The following is an 11,205-nucleotide window of genomic DNA, read 5'->3' as shown; positions in this document are numbered from 1 at the left end:
TCAATGGTACGAGGAGAAAATGGCTGTGAGGCCAGATGGGTGCCTGAGACACAAGATCCAGGAACGCGTGATTGTGTGTGTCGACACTGTTCGTGTGAGACTAGCAAAGACTGAGCACCTGAGAAAAGATGGCTCTGGCCAGGGAAGCATGAGGCTGCAAAGTGTGCATGTGCATGTGTACATGTGCTTTGTGTGCATGTGTGTGTGTGTGTGTGTGTGTGTGTGTGTATACCTGAGACGAGTGGAAGATTGATTACAGTTTCTACTCCAGTCTAGCCCGGAGGCTCAGGGGGAACTGTGACAGCAGGAGAGAAAATGATGGCGAGGCCGAGTGACTGAAACAGTACGGGAGACCACATAAGTGTTTGTGAGTGAGAGCCGAGAAGGAACACAGCACTGTGTGAGAGAGAATCAACAGCCCAGCAGTGAGCGAGTCTGTGAAACATCTCATGTGGGTCTTTAATCAGAGGAGTTTTTTTTTAAATATTTTTTAAGTGTATTTATTTAGAGAAAGAGAACAAACTGGGGAGGGGCAGAGAGAGAAGGGGACAGAGGATCTGAAGTGGGCTCTGCACTGACAGCAGAGAGCCCAGTGTGGGGCTTGAACTCACAAACCGTGAGACCGCGGCCTCAGCCAAAGTCGGACACTTAAGCCACTGAGCCACCCAGGTGCCCCTAGTTAGAGGTTTTAATGTGTGTGAAAATCAGAAAATGAGGCCCTGGGAGGCCATGGGATTGGTATGTGGGAGAAGCGGGCAAGGCTGTAGCTGTGTTCAAGTGTCCCTGCTGAGGAAAGATGGTGTGAAGGACCAAGGCCATGAGAGACCGTGTGTGTGTGTGTGTGTGTGACACTGAGAGCCTCATAGCAGTTGAGAATTGGTGACTACAGATGGCAGAGGCTGACTGAAGAAACATGACCGTGACAGTGAACAGATGACCGAGACAGCATCTGAGATACAGATGGCCTGAGTGTATGTGAACCTCCTTGCAAGAGACTGTTAAAGGCTGTAAATCAGGACTGGGTATATTGAACGCCGCTGGAGAAGAAACGTGACACGAGGTGACTGACACAGTGTCTGAGATACCGTATGACTGCATGCGTGTGCACCTTAGCTACCATCGGCAACTGTGGCTGTGTGAGATGGATGGGGGCTTGGGTGAGAAGAGGTAGGCGAGATGGCGATTTCGTCTGTGTGCGAGAAAGTCCATGAAAGACCAGCAGGGGCTATAAATCAGTGACTATTCTGATATGTGACTAAGTGGTAGAAACATCTAAAGGCGTGACTGTGTTGTGTGCATGTGAAAAACTGGTAAGAGGACATGGTGGTGTTACTGGCCAAATGAGGGAGGCTGTAAGACGTGTGTGTGTGTGTGTGTGTGTGTGTGTAGCTGTTTGTAGGAGACCAGGAATCCATGACAGAGAAAATGACTCCCTGAGTGTGTGAAGGAAAGTCTGAGAGGCTGTGAGACCAAATATGTAAATGAGCCCTGCTCCTAAGACACTCTAGTAGAGACTAGAGATCCAGAACTGTGTGTAACTGTGTTTAAAAAAAGAAAAAAGGTGAGAGAAAATGACCAAGGCCAAACGAGACTGTATGAGAGACCACGGAGCAAATATGCCAGGCCTGGGAGAAAGTCACTTCCTCTACGGGTCCTGCCTCTTCTGTCCCCTGCGCTGGCTTCTCCCAGTTCTCCAAAACTTGAAACGCTGGAGTTCCCGGGGTTTTACCTGGCACAAGGTGAAGTCTCCAGGAAGTCTGGTCCAGTGCCGGCCCTTGAGACTCTACTTATCCCCTCAGCGGCGATGCCCACATTTTTACCACCAGCCCAGACTCTGTTTCATCGCACTTGTCAGAATCTCTAGAGTCTTATTGATTTCACATATTTATTCATTCGGCGCCTGTTTATTGAGCCCTGCGGCCACAGCAGTTACCAAGCCAGGCACAAATCCCTGCCCTTTGGAGAGCAGGCATTTTAGTGAGGGTGATGGTGATGGACAAGAAAGAAACAGATAAATACATCATATTAGGCGGCAGTGCAATAATTACGTGGGACAAGAATCTCTCACTCTGTTGAAATAATAAATCTTCAGAGTCATTTTATTGCCAAACATGGAAGAAGATGGAAGCACCAACACCCCTCTTCCACAGGGAGTCCTAGGAGTATACAGTTTAGGCACAAAAGAACTATCAATTCTATCATTATTACCAGGGCAACGGGTGATTAGATAAAACAGCCAACCAGAATCACAGGTTTCTTGGGGAGTTTGTTTCTGCAGGATTAACACCGAGCTGATGTTTGAGTCGTGGAATCTTAACAAGATCCCTTTGTTCAAAGCATACTTTCAAAGACAGGCTTATGTTCTCAGGAAACAGTACATCTGTAACGGATACAAATGTCAACATATCACCCATAACACAAGACCAACATCCTTGCGAAAGTTCTCTTTTAACACCTGACCCGATCAAATTCTATTACCTTGTTTTAATTTGCAGAACGGTACCTCTCCCTCCATGAATGCAGAGGAAATGACACCCGGCCTTCCTAACTTTCTTAGACTTTTTTTAATGTTGACGTATTTTTGAGAGAGAGAGACAGCACATGTAGGGGAGGAGCAGAGAGAGGGAGACAGAATCCAAAGCAGGCTCCAGGCTCTGAGCTGTCAGCACAGAGCCCAACGCAGGGCTCAAATTCACGAACCCTGGAGATCATGACCTAAGCCGAAGTCAGATGCTTTACTGACTGAGCCACCCAGGCACCCCAGACTCTTTTTTGTTAATTAAAGAACTTCCTGTTCTTAAAGTGGGCTCTGGAGTTTCACTCATCAGGGCTTATGAGAAAAAAGAAAAGAGCAGGTCCGTGGAGCTCAGTTTTACCTGCATCAACAAGGGGCTGAAGAGGACTTAATTATTAACAGTAAAAGAAGGAGCATGCAGAATTGTTTTTATAAATGAGACCTACAAAGAAAGAGGTTTCAGTGACTAGAATGGTTCTTAAAGTGTAGTCCCCAGACCAGCAGCATCAGTGTCACCTGGGAGCCTGGTAGAAATGCACATTCTTTTTGTTTTAATGTTTATATATTTTGAGAGAGAGTGTGAGCAGGGGAGGGGCAAAGAAAGAGAGAGAGAATCCCAAGCAGACTCTGCACTGACAGTGCAAAGCCCAACACGGGGCTCAATCTCACAAATCATGAGATCATGACGAGCTGAAATCAAGAATCGGATGTTTGAGCCACCCAGGCATCCCTAGAAATCTATATTCTTTTTTTTTTAACCTTTTTTAAGTTTATTTATTTATTTTGAGAGAGACAGAAGGAGAGAGAGAATTCCAAGCAGGCTCTGCGCTGTCAGTGTGGAGCCCAATGTGGGGCTTGAGCTCACGAACCACAAGATCATGACCTGAGCCAAAGTCGGATGCTTAACTGACTGAGCCACCCAGGCACCCCTAGAAATGTACATTCTTGAGTCCTACCCCACACCTACAGAATCAGAAACAGGTGGGGCCCAGCAATCTGTGATTCAACAGATCTTCCAGATAATTCTGATGCACACTAAGGTTTGAGAGCCCCTGGGCTACAGAGTGACAGGAGTGCCATACAAAAGGGTAGCTAGAGAAAGCCTCTGTGAGGGAGATGACCTTTTTTGTTTGTCTCCTCTTTTAGAGCGTAAGCCCCTAGAGGGCCAGGATTTGGGGCCATCTTATGCTCTGCTCCATCGAGTGCCAAGAACAGCATCTGACTCCCAATAGATGCTCAATACACGTTGAGTGAATGTATTTAACAAGCAGCACCTACTGTATGCCAGGCACTGTTCTAAGGACTTTTAAGAATCTGAAAGTCCCAGTCTTTGCAACAAACTCCGTGATACAGGCTCAGGGCGGGGCTTGTTACCCACCCCAGTTACTCGATGGATCGTGGTCAAGCTCGGTCCTTCCCAACCACCCCCTCCCCAGGCCCCAGCTGCCCCCACCTGGGACAGTGGATAGTCCCACTTCACTCCCACACCCTTTTTCCCATACTTTCACTTCCCCTTCTCACTTCCCTGTGCTGACCGCCCTTCCCCATGCTGACCACAGGGAACCTCACTTTCAGGAAAGAGGAGGATGAAGCAATTACCTCGATCCAATGAGGAGGGACACACTGAGCACCCTACACTCATTTCCCGTCGTCCAACCCCCACTTGAGGTTGACACTATCGTTGTGGTACAGACTGCTTTTTACCATTGGAGAAACTGAGGCTCGGAGAGGTTCAAGTGACTTACCCAAGGTCACCCAGATAGCAAGTGTATGCTCCATTTCCTCTCAGTAAGGATGTGACCAGGGAGCACTGACTGAGTACTCAAGGGTTGCTGGGCAGGGTGCGGGTGCCGGGGATACAGTGAGGAGCAAAACCGGACCAAGAGTGAGGCAGGAAGTAGGGAGGGGAGAGCAGAGCAGGAGGCCTCCAGGGGAAGAGGTGACAGGAAAGAGGTTGAAGCTTCGGGGACCCTGCACGACACTCTCCCCTCCCCCCCAACTGCCCTCCCTCTCCCAGTTCCTCCTGGCCCGGTTCCTCTTTCCCACTGATTCCAGAGCCGGGTCAGCCCATACAAAGCCAGGCCTCCTCTCTGGCGGAGGGCAGAGCTGCTGGGGTGCAGTGCTCAACATGCCCGCCCGAGCACAGGCCCCTCGGTTGCTACCACTGCTGCCGCTGCCGCTGCTGCTCGCCCTGCTACCAGCCACAGGTGAGTGGGTGAGGGTGCCCTGGGGTGCTGGGGCCCATGACAGCCCTGACCGTGCCCCCCCAACCCTGTTCCAGGCTCAGACCCCGTATTGTGCTTCACCCAGTATGAGGAAGCCACAGGCAAGTGCATGGGCCTCCTGGGGGGAGGTGTCAGTGTGAATGATTGCTGCCTCAACCCTGCCTACGCCTTCCAGAAGCCTGGCAGCAAGCTGTGCCAAGCATGCAGGTGAGGGGGCACGGGGGTTGCAGGAGAGGCCACCCACAACTGGGGCCTTTGCTCCTCTGGGATTTCCAAGGGCGACTCCAAGGCCCTGATCAGGACCACAGCCCAGAGGTTCTCAGCCTCTGTTGACATTTGGGGCCGGAACATTCTTTGTTGTAGGGAGCTGACCTGTGCATTGCAAAACCTGTACTCTGGAGCCTCCCTGTCCTCCCACTTGATGCCAGTAGCAACTCCCCCAGCCAATCGCGACAACCAAACTGTCTCCAGACATTGCCAATTGTCCCCCCACCCGGGGGGCAAAACCACCCCGGGTTGAGAACCACTGCCAAAGCTTGGGTATTGAGAACTTCCTGCATACTGGAAGCATCGTGGGTGGAGTACAGCTCAGGTATTCTGAAGGTAGCTCACATCCCCTAATTGTGATTTCAGCTCATACTGCGTGCTTACTGTATACAGACGTGTCGTGGGGGTGGGAGAGTTTGGGGAATTGTGAGGGCAGCTCCAGGCTCCTGAGTAGCCCCTAGTTATGATACACTTCACGTTGTTCATTGAGTACTCCCAGCACACTGGATGGATTGCAGAGGTCATGGGTAGCTGGAGGATTTCTGAGGGTGTCTCTGGTCTCCCAATCATGATGCCAGCCTACATATATTGAACCCTTACTGTATGCCAAACATGTTTTCTAACAGTTTACTGTATATCCTAGATACACCCTATGGAAGGGGAGCTTGGGGAGTTTTGAAGGCAGCTCTGGGCCCCTAGTCGTGTCAACAGTTCACATCAGTTTAGTATTATGCTGTGCAGGGAGTTGGGGATAGATCTGGGGTGTTTCTGACCAGGTCTCTAAGCTCACTGGGTTGATAGCTCCTGTTTATGAAGCACTTCCTGTTTACCAGCTATCATGTACGGTGGTGGCCTGGCAGGTTTCTGACAGCAGGTCTGGGCCCCTAGTCCTTATATTTGCTTACTGCATGCCTGGCACTATCCTTGAGGGACCTCAAAGGGTTCCAGGTCCCCAATTGTGAACGTCAATGATATCGTTAAGTGCTTACTGCGTGCCCTCCTCTTCCCATTTAATCCCTGACATCCCTAAAGAGGTAGGTACTCTGACCAATCCATTCCACATACACTCAGCCCGCGCCCCCGCCCTGTGCCTGCCCACACTCTGTAGTCCAGTACATCATCCTTGCCAGCTCCAGCCAGGATGAGACATATGTGCTCCTCTCTGCAGGCCTCCACGTTGGTCGCCGTGGTCTGCGTGGGGCCCCTGCTCGGTGACCTGCACTAAGGGATCCCAGTTACGGCACCGGCGCTGCATAGGCTGGGATGGGCAGTGCTCTGAGAAGGTCGAGCCTGGGACCCTCGAGTGGGAGCTGCAGGCCTGTGAGGACCACCCGTGCTGTCCTGGTGAGGAGGATCCCCAAGGCAGGCGACCCTGGGAACAATCAGGGCAGAGGCCCTAAGGGCAGGACTGTGCCTGACGTGTGTGAGGCACTAAGGAACAGGCCGGTGTGGCTGGAGGAGAGTTGTGGGAGGCGACATCAAAGGGGAACTGATCCTTGTGGGCTAGGAAAAGGATGCTGGCTTTTATTCTGTGGTCACGGGCAGACGGGGAACGTGAGTGGATTTGGCTTGTGACATCCCTCTCACTGTCAGGAGGAGGGCACATTGTATGTGGTGAGGGCTGAAGCAGAGGGGACCGGTGTGAAGGCTACTGCAAGAGTCCGGAGGAGCAATGATGTTGCACCAAGTGTGACGGAGGATGTGGGGCACGTGAGGAAGTGCGGACCCCCGCATGATGCCCCCATTTCCATCCTGTCCCCCTCCCTTCTATCCCACAGAGATGGGTGGCTGGTCCAACTGGGGTCCCTGGACGGCTTGCTCTGTCACCTGTTCCAAAGGGACCCGGACCCGTCAGCGAACATGTGATCACCCCACCCCCAAGTGTGGGGGCCACTGCCCAGGAAAGCCACAGGAGTCAGAACCCTGCGACACCCAGAAGGTCTGCCCCAGTGAGTGAAGGCAACCACAGGGCACTGATGCAGGCACCTGGGGTGGGTCTGGGGGTTCCAGCAGGGAACTGCCAGGGCCGGAGGACTTCAGCATGCATGACCACACTTAGCATCCCCCCGCCCTGTCCCGCCACAGCACACGGGGCCTGGGCTGCCTGGGGTCCCTGGGGCCCCTGCTCGGGTTCCTGCCACGGTGGACCCAGCAAACCTGTGGAGATACGAAGCCGCACGTGTTCTGCACCTAAGCCGTCCAAGGAGCCTCCTGGAAATCCCTGCCCGGGGCCAGACAGTGAACAGCACACCTGCTCCGGCCTGCCACCCTGCCCAGGTACACAGGGATGAGGCCTCTGACACTCTGTTCTTGACTCGGGCACAGACGCTCTGCCATTTCAGGGGATAGAGATCCTAGGCCACGTGACCATGGAGCTCTTCACTGGGGCTTCATTCGTCTGCCTCGAGGGTCTAGGGGCTGAGGGGAAGATTGAGGTGGACTTTCTTCTCACTTCATCCCCCACCCCAACAGTGGCTGGTGGCTGGGGACCATGGAGCCCTATAAGCCCCTGCCCTGTGACCTGTGGCCTGGGCCAGATCCTGGAACGACGGACATGTGATCACCCTAAGCCCCAGCATGGGGGCCCCTTCTGTGCTGGTGATGACGTCCGGACCTTAATCTGCAACACGGCCGAGCCCTGCCCAGGTCAGTACCTCAAGATGTATTGTCGCCATGCCTTAGCCCTCACCCATCTCTGCTGCCCAGTTCCTGCTACTAATGCCTTGTTCCTGCCTCTGACTCCCCCATTCCTGGCCCTGGTGCCTCAGTCCCACCCCTGATCCCCCATCCACACATCTGCTCACCCCCGCCCCTTCCCCCAGTCTTCATTCCTTCCTCTGGATCCCCTCACTGGCCCCCTTGTCTGGTTGCCCCTGTCTCTGCAGTGAACGGAGAGTGGGGGCCCTGGGGGCAGTGGAGCCCCTGCTCCCGTCGGAACATAAAAACTATCAGCTGTGAGGCGATCCCCGGCCAGCAGACACGCTCTCGGAGCTGCAAGGGCCGCAAGTTTGACGGGCAGCGGTGCATCGGGGAACAACAAGACATCCGTCACTGCTATAACATCCAGCGCTGCCCCTGTGAGTGCCCCTGCGGACGAGCCTGTGAGGCTGGGGCTGCCCATGCAGTGAAGGGGGCGGTTCTGACTCTACCGTGGACCCCATGTCCCTGCCACCTCTCTCTTTCTCTCTCATTCCCCACCCCACTGAGACCTCTCATTCTGACTCCTTGCAGGGAAAGGCTCATGGTCGGAGTGGAGTAGCTGGGGGCTGTGCATGCCGCCGTGTAAACCCAACCCTGTACAAACCCGCCAGCGCCTCTGCACGGCCCCGCTCCCCAAGTTCCCGTAAGTGAGGGGGTACAGTGTGCCCAGGAGGGGGCGGGAGAGTCTGCTCAGCTCCCTGCAACCAGGGCATCCACTCCTGGGTCTAAGGTGCCTGCCCTGACAATTGCCACCTCTCACCTGCAGGAAGAGGAGAGAAACTAAGGAAGCAGCTGAGAAAGAGAATACTGAGGGGAGAATTGGTAGCCTCTGTGCCCTCTGAGCCTCTCATTCAGTCACTCAGCCATTCCCCCATCCCCCCAGTCCTTCCTGCGACCGTGTGCTCTCACTCTCTCGGTTACCCATGCTTCCATTTGCTCCTTCTGTCACTCAAGCCTTCATTCACTTATTCATTCCTTCAGCCACCCACATCTCACTCAACGTCTCACTGCCCCAAGGCACTTGAAGGCCTTTTTGGCAACAATCATAGGCCCACAGAACCCAGGTCCCTTGGGTCCCCCAAAGGATCCAGGTCAGCAGAGCCCTGACAGAAGGCAAATGTGGAACAGTTGGGTCATGGACAAGGGGCTGCCATCTTGACCCAGGCCCAGGAAGCTTATCGGGTCTCCCCTGGCAGGAGGGGCATTCCCAGTCTCATTACTGTGTGAGCAGAGTCCTGGACATAGGTGACCAGCCGCCCAAAGTGTTTCCTGGTGGCCCAGGTGTTGGAGAGGGTTAAAACGCCCACTCATCCCTTCTGTATTTCCAGATACACCAAGCCACTAGATTGAGTGGGCCATTCTCAACTCATGGAAGGCCTGCCATCTGGGAACTGGTCTCTGGCTCTGGGGTTTCTAGGGGATCTTGAAAATGAGTTACAGGTGTTGAGTGGAGGCAGAAAGCACTTGACAGAGTGGGGAAACGAATGGATTTGAATGAGGGGACTGGAGTGAGAGCAGCTGAATGGAGTGCTTGCCTTGTGGGAGGAATAAGCCAGGCAAAGACCATTCTGGATGTGGGACTAAGTCCAGATGAAATGGAAGAGAGAGAGGTTGGCTTGGGGCAGGCATGTGGGCCCAAAAACAAGGTCTCGAATACCAGGGCAAGGCATCTGGCATCTTTTCCAGTGGGCAATAGAGAGAGATGTAAAGGATTTGGAAGGTAGGAGAGGGTAACTCTTGTCAATAAGTAACAATTACCAGCATTTATTGAGCACTTACTGTGTACCAGACAGTACTCTGAGCATTTTATCTAAATTAACTCAGTTATCCTCACTCAGCCCAGTAAGGTGGGTATTATCATTATGCCAATTATTGCCATGTTTCAGATGAGCAGAGGGAAGATACAGAAATTGCCCGATATCTCATAGCCAGAAAATAGTGTTGGGCACTCAGTAGGCACTCAATAAGAATTTGTTGAATGCATTCTTGCCTTCCTTGAGCTTCTCCCCTCCATTCCCCTCTAATGCCCCAGGCCCACCATTACCGTGGTCGAAGGTCAGGGTGAGAAGAACGTGACCTTCTGGGGGAAGCCATCAACACTGTGCGAGATGCTGCAGGGGCAGAAGGCGGTGGTGGAGGAGAAACGGCCCTGTCTACACGTGCCTGAATGCATAGACCCTGAGGATGAGAAGCTCTAACACCTCTCTCTCCCACTCTGACCCCCGGACCTCCCAAACTTCAATAAACGGATCTCTTCCCCAGGAGGGGGTCAATACCATCTTCTAAGCCAAAGGGCACAGCACGGGCAGAGTAGCAGCGGCTTGTTGTGGAAAACAGTATTTTCCGCTCTGGCCATAGTTTGGCAGGAGCGAAGGCGAGTATTGGTCCCTTCGTGGCCGTCTTGATCCCAGCGTCTGCGCACCCCGCCCCGCCCCTCCCCCCACCCCCACCCCCCCCCACCCCCCCCCCCCCCCCCGCCTTCTGCAGCGCCCTTGGCCAGTACAGCACGTTCCTATGCAGAGCTCCGCGTTACGGGTTTCCTGGTTGGCTACTCGCCCTGGTAGGCACTTTCTGATTGGCCGACGTGTCCAGGTTTCCACCCGCCAGAGCCTCTCGGCTGGCGGTTCCGCGTTAATTCGGCATTGAACCGCGGCAAAGGCGGCAGAGGCATGCCTGTGGTTGGCACCCCGCCACTCGAACACCTGCACCCACCCACTCCCAACAGCCCTGCTCCAATGCCACAATTAGCAGAGACGAAATAGCTCCGCGAGACCGCAAGTGGGGGGATGGCCGGGGGTGGACCGAGGAAGTGCCTGTGAGGTGCTCTGAGCTGGGGCAAGAGCAAACAGAAGCTAGAGTCAGCATCTGCCAGAAGGAGCCCCTGGGACAAACCCAGACACAGATTCCTTTGGTATTTGTACATTCATTCAACACTTGATAGCGTCTACTGTATACTAGAACTAAGTCTGGGCATCTGGGGTGGAGGAGGGCTGGTAGAAGGAGAGGACATCTGAGCGAGGGAACAAAGTCAGAATATGTGATCCTTTCGTTTGAACATTTATTCAACACTTATCAACGCCTACTGTATACTAACAATAGCGCTGGACATCATGGAGAATAGAGAAGAGGAGTCGGAACGGCACGTGTCTCCACAATGAAGGGAACAAACCCAGACACTTAATACTGTTAGCATTTGCTCATTCGATTTTGCACCAATTCGCATTTACTGAATTCTGAGCCCCTTGTGATGAGACAAATCCTAAGAATCATCATAACTGTGGAATTAGCTAATACCTAGTGTGCCTGGTTAGTGTTTTAAGACTGCATAGTATCATGAATTCATTTAATCCACAACAAACCTAAGAGGGTCGATATTATCATCATTCCCATTTACAAAGGAGTAAACTGAAGCACAGAAAGAGAGTAGGCTGAACATTTGAAGCCCCATGTGTGCTGTGAGTGGAGGGACCCCTCTGTGAAAGGGTTCAGATGAAAGAT

General features: G+C 53.1%; 1 protein-coding gene across 1 annotated transcript; it reads left to right on the top strand.

Annotated features, from left to right (window-relative positions):
• Nucleotides 1-4,562: 4,562 nt before the first annotated feature.
• On the top strand, nucleotides 4,563-9,971 carry CFP (complement factor properdin). The gene is made up of 9 exons (XM_027054001.2): nucleotides 4,563-4,722; nucleotides 4,797-4,947; nucleotides 6,176-6,351; nucleotides 6,786-6,956; nucleotides 7,093-7,284; nucleotides 7,480-7,653; nucleotides 7,893-8,084; nucleotides 8,239-8,350; nucleotides 9,740-9,971. The coding sequence occupies exons 1-9, from the start codon at nucleotides 4,644-4,646 to the stop codon at nucleotides 9,903-9,905; spliced, it is 1,413 nt and encodes a 470-aa protein (XP_026909802.1). The 5' UTR covers nucleotides 4,563-4,643; the 3' UTR covers nucleotides 9,906-9,971.
• Nucleotides 9,972-11,205: the final 1,234 nt, after the last annotated feature.

The sequence above is a fragment of the Acinonyx jubatus genome, chromosome X, assembly GCF_027475565.1.
Source record: "Acinonyx jubatus isolate Ajub_Pintada_27869175 chromosome X, VMU_Ajub_asm_v1.0, whole genome shotgun sequence".
Lineage (NCBI taxonomy): Eukaryota > Metazoa > Chordata > Mammalia > Carnivora > Felidae > Acinonyx > Acinonyx jubatus.
Note: the sequence above shows the minus strand (reverse complement) of the source record. Positions and strands in the feature narration are given on the sequence as shown.

Bases quoted from the DNA above. Each gene is read 5' to 3' on its own strand.
- CFP (XM_027054001.2), top strand. From the start codon at position 4,644: ATGCCCGCCCGAGCACAGGCCCCTCGGTTGCTACCACTGCTGCCGCTG. The intron at 6,957-7,092 runs GTGAGTGAAGGC...GTCCCGCCACAG, and splicing joins CACCCAGAAGGTCTGCCCCA to CACACGGGGCCTGGGCTGCC. The intron at 7,285-7,479 runs GTACACAGGGAT...CCACCCCAACAG, and splicing joins CGGCCTGCCACCCTGCCCAG to TGGCTGGTGGCTGGGGACCA.